This window comes from Melampsora larici-populina, assembly GCF_000204055.1.
Source record: "Melampsora larici-populina 98AG31 unplaced genomic scaffold MELLAscaffold_13, whole genome shotgun sequence".
Classification (NCBI taxonomy): Eukaryota; Fungi; Basidiomycota; class Pucciniomycetes; order Pucciniales; family Melampsoraceae; genus Melampsora; species Melampsora laricis-populina.
This window is the reverse complement of record NW_006768777.1, coordinates 306,902-328,418: the sequence shown is the minus strand read 5'-3', so window position 1 is coordinate 328,418 and position 21,517 is coordinate 306,902. Positions and strand designations below refer to the sequence as shown.

Below are 21,517 nucleotides of genomic sequence, written 5' to 3'. Positions count from 1 at the left end.
CTGAATTCATTTTGTGTGTGCATTAACACTGCATTTTACTGCATTGATGCTGCATTTTTCCACATGAATGGTGCATTAATAGTGCATTTTTATGCATTAACACAGCATTTTTAATCATTTTGACATTAATTTTAATCATTTTGCATGGTGGAAAAATACTACATCTGCACAGTGTCAGCCAGTACCTTTGGCGTTGCCCACCCGCTCCGCCCCTCCACTTGCTCTACCAAGTCGCAACGTTATTCCACTACCGGAAAGAGCCACGCCAACAACAGATATACCAGTTCATCCCACTCACAATCCCTCACAATCACACTTTACTTCTCATCTACAATCTGACTTTGTCCCGCCCGCAGAAAATACCGACTTAATCTTACCTGACATCCCAGTGCCATCCTCCAGCCAATATCCAACTCATCCAGACCCAACATTCCTTGACTACAGTGCTCTCTTGTACAACGCACCCGATGACATTCCCGTTCCGCAACAGCAACAGCAGGAAGACTTCGTAGACCCCGCTCTTCTCTCTACAGATTTTACTGGGGCTGATTCCCTGGATTGGATTTACGAATTTGCCATTCCCCATTACACCAACCCTACCGAAGCACCCAGCGCCGATATCCCTGTACCCCCCCTAACCCTCCACCAACAACCTCCACAATTCATCAACCCCGCCCATCTACTTTTGAATCCAAATGGGGCTGGTTCCCCAAACTGGCCTGTCAATCCTTCTGCCAACCCACAACATCACAGCTACGCCAACCCCGCTCCAGGAGCCGGACCTCCTCCTGTCGCCTCTACCTCCCAACTACCATCTACATCTTCCTCCCGCAAGCGTGGTCGAAAGGCCTCTGAAACCGAACTTCAACCTCAAACCAAGAAAGTTCGACAAAGAGATCCTGAGAAACCAAAAATGCAAAAAGCGCCTTGTCCTTGGCCCGGTTGTGGGAAGATGATCGTGATCAAAAATATGCAGAGACACATCGACGGTATGCATTTAGGTAAAAAGAAAGTCCAATGTCGGTACCCAGATTGTAGGAAAATTCTAGCATGGGAAGGTGATTGTGCTAGACATTACAGAACTGTGCATCGCGGCCAACCCCCACCGCCTGACAAATCACCTTCCCCTGAAGGCACACCTCATCTAGATGGCCCACCTGCTCCTCGAGGTCCACCACCACCACCACCACCACCGGGGGCGAGCGGGATTGCTGCATTGTAAAAAAATCGATAAGTGTTTCTTTTTGATATTAGTTATGAAAGTTGAATTTCTTGTGAACATCTTGATGATTTGTAAATATTTATCTTATCAGGTTTCTAATTGTTTTTCTTTTCTTTTTTTGGATTTTGCGCTATGAGAAGACAAGACAAGAACTTGAACCAAAAAAAAACATTCAAAGATGAGCTTTGAGATCGATCGTGAGTGAATTAAATCAATTCTTTTGGTATTGCCTAAGCCTTGACTTTTTTGGTCTTGAATTTTGAATCTTTTTTTGTGGAATCTCGAGCTGGACATCAACCCGACCTGAAAATTAGTTGATTTGAACGGCGAGTCAAATTCCAATCATTATTGTAACTTCACAATAATTTTCATACTGATTAGAATCGTTTCCTTCCAAGCTGTTTCTTGTAGTATTCACCTCATTATGGTAAGACTCGAATTGACCATTAGGAATGACTAGAGAAGTTGTGATATTACGATATTGGGATATTATGATATTTTACAAACAAAACCATTCAAAGTAAAACTGAGCTTTGAGCGTGATGGTGAGTCAATTAAATTCATTCTTTTAGTATAACCTAAGCCTTGACTTTTTTATTCTTGAGTTTATTCAAATCAATGTTTTTTGTGGAATCTCGAGCTGGAAATCAATCCGACCTGGAAATTAGTTGATTTGAACGGCAAGTCAATTTTCAATTATTATCTTAATATCACAATAATCTTCATACTGATTAAAATTGTTTCTTTCCAAGCTACTTATGGTAGTATCCACTTCATTAAGACTCAAAATGATCATTATCAGTAACTAGAGAAATTGTGATATTATGATATAGCAGATATTTGATTCATAACATCAGAATAACCACCACCACCAAAGATTCAAATCAAAACAACCATGATACAAGGGTATGAAACTCTGGTTTCTTCATGACCAAAGTATTCACCAAAAAAACAGAACCCAATAGGTAGAAGGATTTCTTTAGGGGTTCTCAAAGTAGGCCCGGTTTGTAAAAACCCGGTTGACCCAGTTGACTTTTTGGCTGTGATCTGTCAAAAAATGTCAACTCGATACACAAGGTTACTGCCAAAAAGCAACCGGGTCAACTGGGGTTTTCTTGAAACCGGGCCAACTTTGAGAACCCCTTTTGGCGCATCTCTCTGGATTCGGGAGTCTTTCATCTGTCGAGCAGAAGATGTCTGTTCACAAAACTATTTCTCTATGCTGTGATGTCAAAATAAAAATTGGCAAAAGAGTTTTAAATAGCCCAACGTGATGTTGAGTAGGTAGCAAGAAATAAATCCCCTTCAATAATTTCATTTTTTGTTGGTGTTGTAGTACGCGTGTAAATGAAGCTCTGAAATGGGTAAAGAAATCATACATCAAACTTGTACTGGAGTGGACTGGTACAGTTACTGCAAGTCACACTTGATTGATTTGAGATCATGGTACTTTAGTCAGATCCAAAAATCACAACAAAGCCTGAGGGAAGTTATCAGAATGATTGTATGTCAGAATCAAACATAAACAACCCCATCTAAAGCCATACTTGTATACAGGCATAACCCGCCTATAAACATAGGTTTTTGGATCTCCCAAAGTGGCCTTTGCCTGCAACAAGCTCCCCTGTAAAGATATAACCTGTCTACACCCATGGAAATTCCTTTCCTCCAAGCAGTTATGATATAGAGGGGGTTGACTGTACTTCCAGGTTTATGTAGGAACCAGCTGATCTGACACTTGATATGTATGTATGATTGGGTGTGTGAGTGAGTTTATCCAACATGTATTTGTCATGTATATCCTCTTCTCTGGTCTCTTGAAATTGTACAAGCAGACACAAGAAAGATATGTCACCCTTGGGGCCAAAACATTGCTACAGCATTCATGTTGTGGGTGTGGCGCAAAAAGCGCGAAAAAGTCGCACCTGGTAGCGCCCCTAATCTTCAAGATGTGTAGGGGCGCGCCCCATAGTTAATCTGCGGGTATTTGTCACCATCTCCATCAGAAATCCCTGAGGAGGAGTCAAGGACTCTGAGGAGTGTCCTTCATCTTGGTATTGAGATATTGGTCCAACAGTCTACCTCACTCTGAGCTGTTGTCACTTGACAGACAGAGTCTTGTCCAAAAGATGTAAGCACTCGCTGTAAGAGTTTCATGCATATAGAGTCGCAGTTGATTTCCATTTACTGTGATATCTCTTGCAATCTACCTTGCAATCAATGACTAGAATTCTTTTATTGGAAACTATGTACTGATGTAGAAGATTTTTACTTTTTTTCCACTTTTTGGGGGCAAAGGGCGCACCTGACACGCCCCGCTGGCGCCCGCGCCACTCCAATTGAGTTTTTTTGCGCCTGGGCGCGCCCGTTTCAAAAAGGACGCGCCCACAACATGATATAGCATATGTACTACACCCAAGTGAAGCCAGTCTGGCCCCAAGGGTGACATATCTTTTCTATGTCTACTTGTACATGTATATTGGTTTTTTCCCTTAATCAACTATGTTATATGTACTTTGAACTAGGTGGAGGCGGTGCAGCTGGTATGGACCCATTTGGAATTTTGTGGGTGGGTGATGCTTCTACCTCATATGGGATAGGTGTTTTGGTTGGTACAATGTGGACTCCATTCAAAATGACCAATGAATGGAAAGATGATGACGATGATCACAAACACATCAATTACCTACTGAGTCTGACATTCCCAATCAGAATTGGATTCTTGATGGTAGTTGGCCTGAACAACAGACCTGGTTGGAATTGGACAGACAATACTACAGTACAAGCGGCTCTGACCAATAGGCAATTGAAAAAAGAAAGTGATTAACAAAGAATGGAAGATCATCCAAGGACTCATGATCTATCACCCACTTGAAACACCTGCTAAAAGAGTGACTTTGGATGATTGTCAAGAGGCATCAAACAGCACTGTTTGGAAAAAGATTGCTTTACATTGAACCTGCCTCATGCTTTGCGGAAGAATTTTTTTCAGTCAGATGTGACCTTCAATAAATGTAGTGAAGAATGATACTTTGATTTTTGTTGTATCTGTATCTCTGTCATATGTTTGTATTTTCAAATGAAAAGGTGAATTACATTTGGTTGAAGACAAAATTACCCAATGACAACATTGGCTGTTTTTTAATGAATTGAAATTTTGATGGAAAACACTGTTCCTTTGGTGTTGAATGAGAATGGACATGGCAAGAGGCTTATGCTTCAGGTACCAGATGATTAATTGTAGTTTGTCTGATCCAAACTCAGAGCTAGTTAAATCATTCTTCATTCAACCAAGTCTTGATCTCCTGACTCTGTAGCTCAGAAGAAACACAAACAACACCCTTCAAACTAAGGTAAGTAAGCTGTGAAATTGTCAATCTTGGTTCTCCAGACTAACTCAGAATATATGGGGTAGAATGACTGAAGCACTTCCACTTGATTGTTTGATGTCCTACCTGTTGATTGGATTAGAAGCTGTCATACCACTACTACTACAATTGCATTTGTTACAAAGGTGGATAAAAATCACTGTACTCAGATGCAATGGCACCATTGGGAAATTCAAAGCCTTTCTGACTGTTATGGAAAATGAACATTGGTTAAAACTACCTGCTAGTCCTCTGGATATTTATGAGTTCTGCTTTTGGACCAGAAGACCTGAGAACGGTCCAAAAGATCAAGGTGTCTTTGCAAAGACCTTGAAGAAATATTTGGTTGAGGTGCAAACTTGGCACAACTATCACAATGAACCATACTCTCACGTCTGGGGTGCTAGAGTTACAGTCTTATTGAGAGTGTGTGGTAGAGAGGATGTATTGGCACCAGCAAGGCCCCCAAAGCTCACAGTAACTCTAGAACACCTCTTAATACTGGATGTATCATACATGTGTTCATGGGCCCACAGATGATCAAGCTTCCTTAGAATGTGTTTTGATAGCCTTCATGCAACTAGCAGAGATCACCTACAATAATTTGACTGAACAAACACCCTGGTTGAATTCAGTTTTGTGTAGTGATGCCATTCAAAATTCCCTGGCTTCAGGTAGTGTAACACTAGCAGTACAAGGGGTGAAGACAGCAAAAGCAGGTGTGGCCCAGATGGTTCTACTGAATGCCCACCGAATGTCATTTGCCTGGTATTAGCTGTGTGTCATGGTTTACTCCATGACTGCTGGCAAGTGAAGTTGATGAGGTCATACTTGGTCAACAAATGCACTTGTGTATGGGTGGCACATGGCTGGCTAGGGCTCTCCTCACACTTGTTCCGCATTGGCAGTGCCTCCTTCAGCGCTGCTCTAGGAGTCCCACATGAAAACATCAAGCACCTTGGTTGCTAGACTTCAGACTCTTCCTGACTTTACCTCAGGTAACACTCCTTGGAGGAAATGACCAAGACAATATCTTCATTATCTTATCTCAACAATTAGGGAGACCATACACTGGGGACAAACATGGCCATAATGTAAGCTTTTATTCACAGTACAGGTTTTGCACAGGGCTCAGGCTTCTGAATAAAATCTGAGCAGTGGGGTTTATGCTAACCCCTCCGGTTTCTGTTTAGGGCTTCAGTCCTCTTGTGTAGGTACCAGCCCCTCTGGTTATCTCCTAGGCAATTCTTAAGTGTTCTTAAGCCAGAATTTTAAGAGAGATAATGATCCTCTCCCCACACATATGTAATGTCGTAGACTCCATTACAAGCATATCATTACCTTAGCCTTATACGTAATCACTCGACCTTTTTCATCTCAACTCTTCTCGTAGATACTAACTCCTCAGGGAATCTAGACAGATCTAAGATTACATCCTTTTGGAGTTAGGTGAGCAAACATACATTTCACTTATTATATTTCCTTCTTTCAATCTAATAATTGTACCCGTTCTCAGGGAATCTAGACTGATCTAAGATTACATCCTTTTGGAGTTAGACCTATAATTAAATTCATACATTGGTTCTAGAAAAATCAGTCGAGATCACAAATAGTGATTCTCAGTTCCCTCAGCCCGCTCCGTTCAATAGATAAAGTTAGAAAGCAGTGAGGACTAAATAGGTCCTTTACACTTTTTTTTTCTCGAACCTTTCCCGAATATCCTGTAAAAGAAAACGATTACCATTCAACCCCAGATCTTCATAAAACAAACCTTATCTACAATTCATGAATCCACATCCCGATCCCCGTACAACCCGCCGTAGCTTGAATCAGCCTCTTTTAGGATTAACAGATAATCCGGAGGGCATACTTCGAAGAGCGAACTCAGCGCCGACTTATCACCGACGTTCAATTGAAGAAAAAGATTGTTATACAGAAGACAAGATCATCTTCGCATCGATTCCTCCTAGACCTTTATCCGCAACCTCCAAAGCATACAATCCAATCCCGGCTACACCGATACCAACAGTATCAGGTAGTGTTCCATCTACCCCGGTACAAACCTTACCGGGAAGTTTCCCATCATCCCCACTCCGAGCTAGAGTTCCACAAATAGTCCTGGAAGAGAAACGTCTCATTTTAGACCAACTGTCCTGTCGACCGAACTTACCCTCTTCGCTAAGAACGAACACTGAGATGGCTCATACCTCAGGTGAAGAATTGACGTCGGCTCCTTCGACGAATGACCTACTACGAGCTATATTACAGACCCAACAAGCGGGCATTCAGGCTGCTAACGAATCGGCCGTCCGCATTGCTAAGCTTGAAGAAGATAGAATCATTGCAGCTAAGGAGTCTGCTGAGAAGATCGCAGCGCTAGAGGAGAAGTTGCTCCAACTCAAGTTCACTGAACCTTCACCCCGCCAACCATCAGAAAGCGAAGTCGAAACAAAACGGGGTATTGACCTGACAAAGTTTAAGTCGTCAGATGGCCCGTTGTTCAAAGGCCCATATAGAGATACGGAGACCTTCCTTAAGTGGTTCACGGCCCTAAAAATATTCTTCCTGGTCAAGAACATCAATAAAGACACGGACCGTATCATCCTCACAGGTTCATATCTGATGGAAACAAATCTCCAATCTTCCTGGGCACACAACATCGACAACTTCAAAGACCTGACCTGGGATGAATTTAAAGACCGACTATTCAGAGCTGCCTTACCGTCCGACTGGAACGATAAGCTCCGCGAAAAGATTCTCTCCTTACGAATGTCCTATGGGGAGGATTTCAAATCCTATAGCACTAGAGCAAGATCGACACAATCCCTCCTGAACCATGACAAGTTGATCATTGATGACTACACCTTGGCCTCACACCTTGTTCTCAGCATCCTACCAGAACTGAAATCCTCGATTTGATTACACAACACGTTAGTTGAAGAAGGATTCGACTACAATAAGTTCAAAGAACATTGTGAGATCCTATACGACGATTTAATCATTAAGAGAGTCTTGGTCAAACGTACTGCGACCACTTCGGCATACAGATCCACACCCTCAACCGCACCTCATTTCACCAAACAAACAGACCCGGTGCACCTCGACGACGATGCAGCAAAACAAGCATTTATCTGGAAAATCAAAGCATATCTTGATTCAGCAGGATTGTGCCACTATTGCAAGAAGCAATGTGGAAGCGAGCACAAGCAATGCACGGGTACGATGTCGAAAGAACGAATCATCTTCCCAACCGGTTTCAAAGCGCCACCTAAACCAACCAACTACGTACCACCTCGGGCGAAGCTAGCACCATCTACTGCAGGCAAACCAACACATGCACCAGCTGGTCGCCCGGTCAGAAACTCCGTAGCGGCAATTGATTTCCCCGAATATGATGCGACTACGGTAGCAGCATTTGAGGAGATTGATCGTGAACTCAAGGAGATTGAAGCATTAGGTGCTGATGAGATAGTACAACCCGGAGAAGAAGGGTATGTGGACCAACCCATATCTCAACCGGTGGTTATACTACAACTAACCTGTAATGGACTCCCAATCCGTGCACTGGCCGATGCAGGTTCTGAAACAAATCTCATTTTGGAGAAGATGGTTGACTCATTAGGATTGAAACGAAGAAAGCTGGTGCGACCAACGATCGTAGGACTCGCTCTCAATGCCGACAGTCAACCTCCCATGCTCACAGAATTCACGACAGCTACCCTCAAACATCCCCTATCCAATTCTTGTTTTGATTTCACTTACATGAAGATTGGGCAACTCAGTTCCTCTTATGATATCATTCTGGGCGCGCCTTTCCTCTCTCGTCATGAATTAGCTGTATCCTGTTCAAAGAAAGCTGTTATTAGCAAAAGATCAAATGCTACGCTTTATGATTACAGACATGAAATGAAGTTGAAAGACAGTGTTGAAGAATCGAAACAAACACTGATTGCTGCATCCAATGAGAGACGTGAGAATAATTGTTGGGAGGAGTGGGAGAGAAACTTGAAAGAAAAGAATGAACCGACTGCCTTGAAAGTGCCTAATGATTGGAGAGACTGGGAGACGCATTACTTCGAAAAGTACCAAGACTTGTTTCCAATTGATATACCAGCAGTCTCAAATGAAGCTGAGGAACAGGGCGAATTCACTGATGGATCCTTCCCCGAGGAGATGCAGGATCAATCCTCCACAGTGAGGCACAAGATTGTATTGACAGACCCGAACACCGTGATTAATGAACGACAGTACCCATACCCGCATCGTCACATGAAAGTGTGGCGAAAACTCTTGGACCAACACATAAATGCAGGAAGACTTCGGAAATCGTCAAGCCAATACGCATCCCCGAGTTTAATTATTCCAAAGAAGGACCCTTTGGAACTTCCAAGGTGGGTATGTGATTACCGCACCTTGAACAGCATGACTGTCAGGGACCGTTCACCGCTCCCTAAGGTGGACGAGTTGGTCAGGCTTGTCTCGACAGGAAAGGTTTTTTCTATATTAGATCAAACAAACGCTTTTTTTCAAACCCGGATGCGTGAAGCAGACATTCCATTAACGGCCGTAAAGACACCATGGGGCTTATATGAATGGTGTGTGATGCCCATGGGACTCACAAATGCTCCAGCAACTCACCAAAGTCGCCTGGAGGAGGCATTAGGAGAACTGATCAACACAATCTGTGTCGTATACTTGGATGATATCGTAGTTTTCTCAGAGTCAGTGGAAGAGCATAAGGAACATTTGATGTTAGTTTTAGAAAGACTCGGGAAAGCAAACCTATATTGTAGCAAAAAGAAGACGAAAATGTTTAGAAGAGAAGTCAAATTTTTAGGACACGTGATTTCACCAAACGGAGTATGTGCAGATGAAGAGAAGATTGAAAAGATTCGTTCGTGGGAGTCACCAAAATCATCAAAAGGGGTTAGGAAGTTCTTAGGTACCGTACAATGGATGAAAAATTTTATCTTTGGGTTGGAAAAGTACGTTGGGAAGCTGACACACTTAACCAGCAGTAAGCTCGACAAGAAACAATTCAAGTGGGGCGAGATGGAAGAGAAAGCATTTCAGAATATTAAAAGAATTATGACAACCTTACCCTGCTTGAAAACTGTAGATTTTGATTCACCAGACCCGTTGTGGCTATTCACGGACGCGAGTGGCACAGGTCTTGGAGCAGCACTTTTCCAAGGAAAGGAATGGAAAAGCGCGAGTCCTATAGCTTACAAATCGAGACAGATGACCACAGCAGAACGAAACTACCCGGTCCACGAACAGGAACTCTTGGCGGTTATCCACGCACTACAAAAATGGAAGATGCTTTTGCTAGGAATGAAGGTGAATGTAATGAGCAACCACCACTCCCTAACCTACCTCATGAAACAACGATCTCTTAGTAGACGACAGGCCCGATGGATAGAACAACTCGCCGATTTCGACTTACAATTTCAGTATGTCAAAGGTGAAGACAACTCGGTTGCCGACGCCTTATCAAGACGAGATGCTGAAGACTTGCAGGTGGGAGTGGAAACAGTGGCAGCCCTAGCACTCTCACAGACTACGCTGTCAGAGGATTTTCCCCAAGAAGTCATCAAGGGCTATGACGAAGACAAATTCTGCGCGACTGTACGAGATGGCGCACCTCTGCGAGATGACTGCTATGTGGACAAGGGCCTTGTTTTCATTGACAGACAACTTCTAATCCCCAACTCGGAAAGCCTCAGACTGAACCTGATCGACAAAGCACACAAACGTGTTGGACACCTTGGCTTTCTAAAGACAGTTTCGACCCTGCGACTAGACTTCTTCTGGCCGCAAATGAGCAAAGAAGTGGAATTTCGCCTCAAGTCCTGCGAAGTGTGTCAGAAAACAAAAGCCCGAACCTCACTACCAAACGGACACATGAGGACACCAAACGTTCTGACAGAGCCTCTATCAAACATTGTGATTGACTTTATCGGACCACTGCCAAAAATCAACAATTATGATATGCTGCTAACCGTCACGTGCCGACTGTCAGGTTTCACTCGTCTCATCCCAACAAATCAGGCAGACACGGCTGAAAAGACTGCATCGAGGTTCTTCGGCGCATGGATGGGTACCTTTGGAGCACCAGATTCAATCATCAGTGACAGAGATAAAGCGTGGGCATCGAAATTCTGGAAAGGATTGGTGGAAAGGCTTAACATTTCATTCCATCGATCATCAGCATACCACCCTCAAGCGGACGGGAGAAGTGAACGGACAAATAAAACTGTCGGACAGGTCCTTCGTACCTTCACAGCAAAACGCCAGACCCGGTGGTTGGAGGCACTGCCCTCAGTAGAATTCGCGATTAATAGTGCGACAAACGTCGCCACCGGCTTATTGCCTTTTCAGGTTGTCTTCGGCAGACCAGCATGATTGTTTCCCACGACCGGGTCCATGGATGACTCCCCAGTAGCGCTCGAGACGTGGCTCCGCCAACGAGAAGAGACCTGGGCTCAGATTCGCGACAACTTATGGACAAGCCGGGTACAACAAGCGGTACAGCACAACAAACGCCACACCGATATCAAGATTGAAGCAAATGATTGGGCTCTGCTAGACTCCGGGGACTGGCGAGGCAGGCACTCAGGGGGGGTGGATAAGCTCAAAGAGCGTTACGAAGGACCATATAAGGTCCTAGAAACCTTCAATGATGGTCAAAGCATCAGACTCGACTTGCCAATTGGGGATAAAAGACACACCGTTTTCAATGTCTCAAAGCTGAAACTTTTCGTGGAGAACGACGGGTTAGGACCCTGTGTCCAAAAGTAAGTTTCTCTCTTAGTATGCACCGCCGGGCTTCTACGCCGTTGTTTTCGAAATCATTACCTTGGCCACTATGTGAGCGTCGAACGGGACCTTTTCCTCCTTTCAACAGACCATCGACTTACGAACATCACAGGCACGACTGGACATCAAAGACCGGATTCCTTTTCTACCTTTTGAGACATGATTTCTCTACCTTCTCTCTTTTTTTTCTTCTGTTTCTTTTTTTTTCTCTTTTGTTCTCTTGACCTTTTTTTTAATTTCAATCAAGGCACCTCTCAATTTTTTTTTCTCAGTTGTTTCTGTTTCTCTTTCCTTTTTTCTTGATTTCTCTCATAACGGCTCTCGCACCTCGGCACTCAAGCCTTTTCTATAGGAGGGGAGAATGTAATGTCGTAGACTCCATTACAAGCATATCATTACCTTAGCCTTATACGTAATCACTCGACCTTTTTCATCTCAACTCGTCTCGTAGATACTACAGCCATTGTAAGATCTATTGGCAGATTTTTAGATCATTGTGTTGTCGCCAGATTTGATGTAGAGGTCAAAAACTCCAAAAAACCCTTTTGAGACTGATAACTTTACTGCCCATTGGTCAGATCTAGCACAAGAACAATTGAGTTAGTCTGAGAGTGACATAATTTTCGAGTTTTTGACTTCAAAAGTTAAATCTGGCGACGACACAACTTTTCAAAAATCTGCCAGTAGATAATACAACGGCTGTAACTCCTCAGGGAATCTAGACGGATCTAAGATTACATCCTTTTGGAGTTAGGTGAGCAAACATACATTTCACTTATTATATTTCCTTCTTTCAATCTAATAATTGTACCCGTTCTCAGGGAATCTAGACTGATCTAAGATTACATCCTTTTGGAGTTAGACCTATAATTAAATTCATACATTGGTTCTAGAAAAATCAGTCGAGACCACGAATAGTGATTCTCAGTTCCCTCAGCCCGCTCCGTTCAATAGATAAAGTTAGAAAGCAGTGAGGACTAAATAGGTCCTTTACAACATACACACAATACTTGTGTGTACATGAGATGATATGAAATATAATACTCAATGTTAGATTCTTACTTGAAGTGTGATGAGCCATAATCCATGTCCCAAGTAAGAGACCCATACAAAAGAGAGAAGGGAAAGGACTATGAAATCCATTGCTGCTGAGCTATTCTGGTCCTAGTAACATGGAAAGTCACAAGTTTTCTGGGTGAACATTTCAACATTATTTTTATTGACTCTGATCATTCAGTCTTCTCTGAAAAATAGTTATGGAATTTGATTGCTATGGATGTTGTTCAGTTTACGCTTATTAGGTTTTTTGTCATTTCAAGGCAAAATGATTTCACATCACTTGTCTGACGATCTTAATAATCAATACCAATGGAGGTGATGTCTTGCTAGTTTCCCTGTCATTCCTTGAATTACACTTCATGAAATCCATATGGTGTTCTAGGCAATGAAGTTATCTTGGGTATTCAAATGGATATCTTAGTTTTGCAATCCATTACAAAAAACCAGGTCAACATAGAAGAGAAAAGCAAACGGACCAAGATACTATAAGCCTGATAAAGGAACAATTGATATAGTATATGAATTGGTCCTCAATCAGCTGTGGGCTTCGGTACAGATTTTCCTAAGCCACTAGCATGTAAAGTAGCTGTCTGGATAGCACGAGCAATCGTACTCCTGACTTTTCCGTCTTCAAGAGCCAGAAGCCCAGCTATTGTGCAACCCGCAGGGGTGGTAACACTATCTTTGAGTGCAGCTGGATGTCGACCTGTTTGAAGTACCATCCGAGCAGCACCTTGCATAGCTAAAACGTATTCAAACATCAATTAGGATGATGTTTTTCTGGACCATGAGATCAAAACTCACTTTGAGCTGCTAGTTCAAGGGCTTCGGATCGTGGTAAACCCATCATCACTCCTCCATCAGCAATTGCTTCGAGAATGACCAGGGAAAAGGCCGGCCCAGAACCCGAAACAGCGGTACAAGCATCAAAATGTTTCTCATCAAGGAATCTACATCGACCGATTGGAGTGAAGAGTGATAAAAGAATGTTACGAGTTCGATGTGATTGAGGATCATTAGGCGGAAGAGACGATAAGACTGTCATCCCTTCTCGAATCTGTATTCCAAGGGATTGTCCGTCAACGCGTCAAAGATATGACTATGATTGTGAGGTAAGGCTTGGAATAGCAGTTTGGGAAGAGAAGCTGATCACACACACCTGACACGGCGTGTTAGGCATCGCCCGAACCACACTTGCGCTTTCAGGAAGCCATGACTTTAGCATCGAGATCGTAGTGCCCGCGAGAATAGAGATGAAAAGTTTATTGGCGCATGCTTCACGCATGCCTTCGGCTGCAAGTATATCTTGTGCGACTTGAGGTTTACATCTATCTATCAAATACGACTGATCAGTTAAAAAGAACACTTGATGATGACTTCAAAAATTCTATATGAATCGAAATAGACAAACGATAATAAGACCACATCCGATTCTTGAATACTTTTAACGTTTTCATTGATTCGAACTTCTACATCCTCATGACCCAGACTTTGCCATTGTTTCTTAAGTTTTTTAGCCGATTCAGAACGTGTGACACAAGTGATAAATCTATGAGGTTTAGTATCAGGATCTTCAGATGGAATCGGAGTCGAATCTCCTGATGAACTTGATGATTTGGTGATCGAATCAACTTGATGTAGGGATTCAAGTACACCAGAAACAATAGCTATACCCATAGTTCCACATCCTGAAGATAAATTGATCACAGAGCATAAAGTTTCAGTCAACTTGATTTTAGGAAATCACATTGACTCTGAGTGAAGCTGACCTAGAACACAAAGTGTATAAGGCATTTTGACGGGGTATCTTGTGTGTATATAGGCTGGCTTGAGTCACACGATTCTTCAATAGTCCACGAGATGGTTCTTTCAAACGATGTTAAGAATTTTGGTAAAGGAACTTTGTGTGTAATTTGTTTTGAAGGGTTTGATGTTGAGCTACAATTTCCGAATCCAAAATTCCCGACCACCGGCGACTGAAACTTCACTTCGATCGCAGCCGAAACTTGAGCCCCGAAACAACCTCCGCAGTTTCATGGCCCACCGGACGGGACAGCCTCAGAGTCAGCACCATTTCAAATTATGAGCCCTGCCTGATGATCATTTCGACTTGAACACATGAAGAAGCTGCAGGAGATCAAAAGACAAATCAAACTCAAGAGTCTGACTAGACGTCATTTTGAGCTCAATGAATTTTTTTGTTTGGGAAGATGAATAAAAGTATGTACATAAAAGGGAAAGGAAAAAAGATCCTGAACAAGCTGACATCCAACATAGACTATACATAGTTGGGTAAGAAAAAGTGTTGTATTTAATCAAATGAAGAAAATTTATCAAATATGACCATAAAGTCCTCCCACCAAAAGCCCGATATGCTTGTCCACAAGAAAAGTCAGACTCATGAGCCCCTCAATGCCTCGGCTACAAATTTCGAATGCAGAGGTTCGTGTGATATAAATTTGAAATTGAAATTGTAAGAGAGAAAGGAATTGGCATGTTGTACATACATAATTTGAAATTGAATTAAGGTTAAAAAGTGTTTGAAACTAAAAAAAACAAAGAAATCAAACCAACCAACTTGAAACTTGAAACTTATTGAAAAATTTTAATATCTCTTCAGAAACACTTTCATTTTCAACAAGAACAAGAACAAGAACAAGAACACATTCTCAAGTTTATCATCAGTAGTAGAACGAAGACAGATTGATTGGAAGAACCATCATCATGACTATCCAAGCATCGATCAAATCGAAAAACTCAACTAACCATAGTAGTAATCTGATCAAACGAACTAGGCACACTGATCAAGCAAGATTAAAGATGGTAAATCACTTTCATCATCTCTAATACTATCATTCTCATTCAAACTCACTCAAACTTTTCTTCTCATCAATAGTTGATCGATAACTTACAATTGAGATTAAATTATGCTAAACTCAAAGTTTCACATGGTTGGCATACTCATACATTCAATCAAGTCGAAACACTTTATTCAACTCGACTTCACCAACCCTCAACTTCTTCAACTTCTTCTTCATCATCCACTTCAACTTCTTCACCACCTACTATTAAATTAAAACAATCCAACTTCAATTTCAATCCATCATCTCAATCTAATTCACATTCACTTTCGAAATCAAATCAATCAAATCAAACCACTTTATTAGATTTAGCATTAACTAAATCTAAATCAAATCCATCAACACCACAACCATCATCATTCTCATCCCCATCATCATCATCACCATCAAATCATACCGAACCCTTCAATCAAATCCAACTAAACTTGAACCAAGATTTACATTCGTTCTTACTACCACATCATCAAGTCTCACCTAACCAATCCTTCTTTTCAAACTCGAATCAAATCTTTGGAACTCCCTTAACGAAATCCTCATCCCCACATCACCTAGAAACCCCTAATCCATTTAAATCCATCACTAGCACTGATCGTAAGATGAGCAAAAGCTTAATAAGTTTATTTCCAAACCTATTAAATAGCGAACAAACCAATCATCAAATGTCCGAGATCTGGAAACTCACCAACACAAACCCATTCAGTCCGATCACCTTCAACAAAAACTCATCCACCTCTTGCTCAAAAACTTTGAAAGACTTTGAATTAATCGAAACCCAAACTCCTATTACCAACAAATTCCATTCGATCAAACATTCTCATTCAAATGACTTTAATCTCACTTCTATCAGTCCTTTAAGGTTTTCATTAAACTCGTCAAAAAAATCGGGCTTGAGAAAGTCTTTGGGAAAAATTTCGGCTGGTGGATTGAACTTTACTTCTCAGGCCTTTCAGAATGTTGAAATTGAAGAGACTCAGGATCAGATTAGTTTAGATGATTTGGATTCGATTAATTGGACTTCTAAATAATTTAAATTTTCGATCTTTACCTTTTGATTCTTTGTCTCTTTTGGTCTATCATTGATTTTTCTTTTTTGCTTTTCGATTGTTTGTTTTGATCTGATTTTTTTTTATTTTTTTTTGTCTTTTGTTGGGTTTTAAAGGTTTTCTCTGGTCAGTTGGGTATTCTAAAAAATTTCTAGGTTTCTGCAATTTATGGGATTCTTTCTTTATTTATAATGTTACAAATTTTCATAATTTGATCCAAAAGTTTTTTTTTCTTTTTTTTTTTCTTTAGAAGATTGATAGTGAAGTTTTATTAAATATGAATTCACATTTTATGTATGAAAAAAAAACATTTTTTTGTTTGATGAAAAAATGATCAAGAATATAAAAAAAATCACACAATCCAAAGAAAACAAGTTAATAAATCAAAAAATCTGATTTTTTTTGAATGGATTTCAAAGTAAAGTAATTTGTTTATCAAGAAAAAGAATCCAATCTACACCACAGAGTAACTTTTTGTTAAAATACACCAACCAAAAAGGTAGTCATATCAAGCTCTGGCCAAACACTGGCCAAAATTTTAACATTTTGCAGGCCAGATCTTGGATGATCAGACTATGTATACTAGCTGATATCTGGTCAAAAGAAACCAGCCAATCACACTATCATTCACTCTAGCAAGACATCTACCAGTCTTTTGAGAAGCAGAAGATGGTGTAAAAGGATTTCTCTTCCAGGAACACCAAATTTGGAGATTGTGGAATTACTTAACTTGGTTTTTCACATTTGCCTCTATTGCCATAATTCTCACCATGTGTTTTTTGTTTTGACAACACAAGATCTCCTAGAAACCATTCTTTGATCTGGGAACTTTATGATCATCTTCAACTTTCATGCCTTGAGCCACATGCGGTGGATGGTGTGGCTATGGGAATGAACAAAGAGGTTTGCATGATCAGCTTTCCCAATGATTGGCAGTGTAAAAAGCTTGTTTGGAGACAGTCTGTAGGCCACCAAATGGCTCATCTTCTGGCGGTAAGGCAGTTTTTCCTGACAAACAACTGTTTGGAATACCCTGTGGTGTGAATGAAGAAGAGCAGATTTGAAGAAACAAAGAAAAGTTGATTTTTTAAATAAAAGAAAGGATTTGAATAATTTTCAAGAGGAAAAAATCATTGAAACAACAAAGAGTGTAAAATCAAGAATGAAAAAGTAAAGAAAAACTCCATATAGGCTAGTTGAACTTGATGGCTAAAGTCAATTTACAGAGATTTCCAAAAACACCAGAAGGCTCATGAAGCCTTCTGGAAAATGTTTTCTGGAGATCTACAGAATGCTATTTGTGTATTTACCCTATAATATGTACATCCGATTATATAATGACAACCTTTCTGTGTCCATTTCAATCGTGTTACAGGCCAAGGATTTTTTTCTTCAAGACTGCACTTTGATATCCATCCACTTTCTCTGCTCCAGAGTTCTATGTGGTCTCATTGAAGGTATGATACAGAATATTGGAAAATACTTGGTCAGTTTTATTGAGGTAGCTGTGGTCTTGTGCTTATCGCTCCTCCAATCTTTGATCAAATATCACTTTTCTCTTAACTCACAACTCACGGCTCAGAGAGTTGATGACCCTCTCTATGAGAATTTGAGGGATGAAGGTTTGTCATGACAATACCAAAGATTGATTAGATCCCAGTCGGAGATCTAGCTGAGATTATACAATGCAAAGATTCTTCACACTAAAAACCAACAATGTTGCAATCAAAGATCTCAATTTTGTATAAAAATATTTTGGCAAGTCATTTGGATTCTCTTTGTGAAGCGTATCAACACACATATCTCTTGGAATTATAGAGAATGGACATATGAGTAGATATGAAGAAGATAATGGAAAGAAAGGAGGAAAAGATCCAACCTTGCTCAGCGGGATGGCCAAGCAGTATGTTTGGCAATTTGTTTGAATTATCTTTGCGAGGCGTAGGAACACACATCTATTGGATTTGGACAGAATCGACAGATACGTAGATACGAAGAACATGAATGAAATGAGTAAGGTTTTAGATGAAAATCCCGCAAAATCAATTTCAACCGTGTATTCCGAAGCCCGCATTTCAAACAAGTATAACAAGGTCTTATAAAGAACATTAAGGACTATAATTTCTAACAGTAATGATGATAATAAGAATAGGAGCTTGCACCAAGAGTATCCAAATTGAACCTTGGAGAACATCAACCACTAGAAAGAAGGAAGTTGAAATGGCAGATCCAATAAGATGGAAAAGGTGATAATTGTCCAAGCTGTGATATGATTCAAACTGATGAGACGAACACTACTAAAAAACCTAAAGTTGTGAAAAAAAGCCCCTACAATGAAAACCAATCTAACCGTGTATCAAGAATCCCAAACTAAAACTAACATTAAAAGCTATAGTAATAATAATAAGATCAATAACCATATTTATCCTGAAATACTCCTTCAACGATATCGGTGACTAGAAGAAGGGTAGTTAGAGGGAGGAGGGCGTCTATAAGAAGAGGAAGTTTGATGATTTAAAGCATGATTTCCTAACATATTTCCTTCCTCATCAGAATCTACATAAGCATTATAATCAATCGCACCTCTTCCATATCTTTGATTTCCAGAAGCCTCTTCCCGATATCTTGATTGAAGTGATGATTGAAGATTTCGAGTGATGGTCTGAGGTTGTCTTCTTGAAAGAGTTTGATCAACCTGATGATGGTGAGTAGGGCGGTAACCATTCTCAAATAAAACTGCATCACGACGTCGAGGAGGAGGAGGAAGACCATTTTCCAACAAGACTCCATCACGTCTTCGGGATCGTCTACAGAATGATTGATCAGACTCCATGGAATTGGATTGAGAAGTGAAAGGAACACCCTGAGGGACAGTGTAATAAGCGATATTCTGATGAGCAGTAGCGGAAGGAGAAGCATAGTAATCATCATAGAAAGCATTCTGACGAGGACGGTTAGCTTGAGAAGGGTGTAATGGAGAACGAGATACCTCTAAGTCTTCTTCGTTGTAAGCAATACCACGGCAGGCAAAGGACTCCCCCGAGTTAGAAGATCGAGCTGGGTGAGATCGCCATTGAGAAGGAGGGTGTTCGTAGAGACCGCGACAAGCGAAAGAAGAATCAGAGTCTCTAGAGGGGGAAGGACGATCACGACGGAAGAAATTGAAACGGTTGTGACTACTCATAGTGGAATAGACAGAAGCTTCAAGTGAAAAGGGATATGGAAAGGGGAAAAGGGTTGGTCGAGTGTGATGAAAGACGTGGTTGAGGTTGGAAAGAGATGACTCTTGGTTTCAACGTTGAACCAAATTTCATACAGAGAGGACGAGATCAGCACTTCCTCAGTACAAAGATACTGATGAAGTGTACATTTTGATCACATTTCTTAAAATGCGTATAGGCGTATACAAATGCTTTAAAAGAGACGTGTATAACAATTTTTAATGCTCAACATTATTCAGTAACACGCCGGGGGCAGTTTTGTATCTTTTACTTTGTACTGATTTCTCATACTCGATTTGGTCGAGTACGCGACAAAAAGTCAACAAATGCCTCTGAACTTTATGCTTTATCTGATGGTTATATCTTGTCAAAAAATGAATATCTTCAGTAGAGAAATGCTCTTGTTCTCAAAACTTTGTTTTGATTGTTTATAGACTTCTTTATTGGATCACGCTCATCCGCTCTCCCAAGATTCTTCGCAGTATTTCTTACTATGTACTGATTTATCATAGTAATTTAATCGAATACGCGACGAAAGGTAAACAAATGCCTCTGAGATTTATGCTTTAGCTGATGGTTATATCTTGTCAGTAGAGAAATGCTCAGATGTTCTTAAGACATTATTTTGATTGTTTATAGACTTCTTTGTTGGATCACGCTCATCCGCTCTCCCAAGATTCTTCGCAGACACTGCTTTGCTGGGATACATCAACAATTTTCAGCTTCTTTCAGTGAATGTCTCAGTGGTCAGTAATTTATGTGACACCTTTTCAAGAAGACGCGTTTTTCTGCATATATTTAGTGAGGTCTGAAGACTTTATGCTTCCTCTCATCTTTCGAAATCGTGATGAGGGTCTTTTCCCGATGTTAGTTGTTCGCTTGTCACTTTTATTTTACCTCTATGAGAACTTGTTGCCCGAGGAAACCGTGTTATTAGGATATATACGAGAGGCATAGGCTTTTTCCACTCGAGGTCAAGTTCGTCCGCTACAATATGTTATGATTACAAGAAGTTGTCCAATGACATATGTGCGATGTGTATGCCCGCTTCAAAACCTATGGTATCCATGAAGCAGATGGAAATTCACAATCAAATTGCGCTGGCGTGTATACGATCATTTGCTCTCAAAACCAACATCGCTCAATACGACTGTCCCATTGTCGGAAGACATCCAAGCACTAAATTTTATCATCTCAATATGTGTCAAAGTAGCCTGCCCAATGCATTTCTTTCATAAGGAAGTCCTTCCATAGACTTTCTGGGATAAGAATGTCAAATTCCTCAACCTCAATGGTTGTGAAGCATATAAATCATGATTGGGGGTCTTTTCCGCCTTACAATCAATCATTCAAGTTCCCTGTTTCTCAGGGAATGTTTCCCCAAATTGATGTGATTGCTGGAATGCGCGCGAGACCGCTGAGTTAAACTTACACCTTCAATATGTCAACGGAGTGTATCATATATTAGAGTATTGACATTTCTACGAGCTCATGCTCACGACACTCAAGTCTTTCAATAAACACATTTCGACCTAGCGCATTGTGATGATGCACATCAATACGTTATTTGAGTCTGTGACTTTGTCTTTTGTTATCTAACTCGAACATCTCTAATATCTTCAAGATACCTCTCATCAGATTGATATCATTCTCAACGGGTTTTCACCTCACGGCAAATCTTTTCCACAAGTACCAGAATTTTTAAGCCTCGATGTGGATATTGATGAATTTTATTGCCTAAACAAACGCTGCATATGTCGCAAACTAACGTACAACCTGATCTGCATTGATCCCAAGCCATATGGCGCGTCATAGGCCACAATCGATGCACATCAAAAGCTCGTGAATCCGTAAATTGGGTTGTTCAGTGAGGATGAAGTTTGTATTATCAACAACTTTGGGTTCATGATGATTCAGTTGGTCC

At 40.8% G+C, this 21,517-nt stretch overlaps 5 protein-coding genes across 5 annotated transcripts; 3 read left to right on the top strand and 2 right to left on the bottom strand.

Moving 5' to 3' along the window:
• Positions 1-467: 467 nt before the first annotated feature.
• MELLADRAFT_85166 (uncharacterized protein) lies at positions 468-1,222 on the top strand (the record flags this gene model as incomplete). Its single annotated transcript, XM_007408789.1, has 2 exons — positions 468-508; positions 613-1,222. 2 exons carry the CDS (start codon positions 468-470, stop codon positions 1,220-1,222), a joined length of 651 nt encoding a protein of 216 aa, XP_007408851.1.
• An 11,219-nt stretch (positions 1,223-12,441) lies between these two features.
• MELLADRAFT_71550 (uncharacterized protein) lies at positions 12,442-14,431 on the bottom strand (the record flags this gene model as incomplete). The annotated part of the gene is made up of 6 exons (XM_007408572.1): positions 12,442-12,863; positions 12,945-13,210; positions 13,273-13,525; positions 13,628-13,796; positions 13,880-14,156; positions 14,238-14,431. 5 exons carry the CDS (start codon positions 14,260-14,262, stop codon positions 12,999-13,001), a joined length of 936 nt encoding a protein of 311 aa, XP_007408634.1.
• A 585-nt stretch (positions 14,432-15,016) lies between these two features.
• On the top strand, positions 15,017-16,714 carry MELLADRAFT_77441 (uncharacterized protein; the record flags this gene model as incomplete). Its single annotated transcript, XM_007408790.1, has 2 exons — positions 15,017-15,291; positions 15,365-16,714. 2 exons carry the CDS (start codon positions 15,193-15,195, stop codon positions 16,352-16,354), a joined length of 1,089 nt encoding a protein of 362 aa, XP_007408852.1.
• Positions 16,715-17,831: 1,117 nt separating this feature from the next.
• MELLADRAFT_105323 (uncharacterized protein) lies at positions 17,832-18,474 on the top strand (the record flags this gene model as incomplete). The annotated part of the gene is made up of 3 exons (XM_007408791.1): positions 17,832-17,994; positions 18,191-18,275; positions 18,318-18,474. 3 exons carry the CDS (start codon positions 17,832-17,834, stop codon positions 18,472-18,474), a joined length of 405 nt encoding a protein of 134 aa, XP_007408853.1.
• A 338-nt stretch (positions 18,475-18,812) lies between these two features.
• On the bottom strand, positions 18,813-19,556 carry MELLADRAFT_62140 (uncharacterized protein; the record flags this gene model as incomplete). Its single annotated transcript, XM_007408571.1, has 1 exon — positions 18,813-19,556. The coding sequence occupies one exon, from the start codon at positions 19,554-19,556 to the stop codon at positions 18,813-18,815; it is 744 nt and encodes a 247-aa protein (XP_007408633.1).
• Between the last annotated feature and the right edge of the window lie 1,961 nt (positions 19,557-21,517).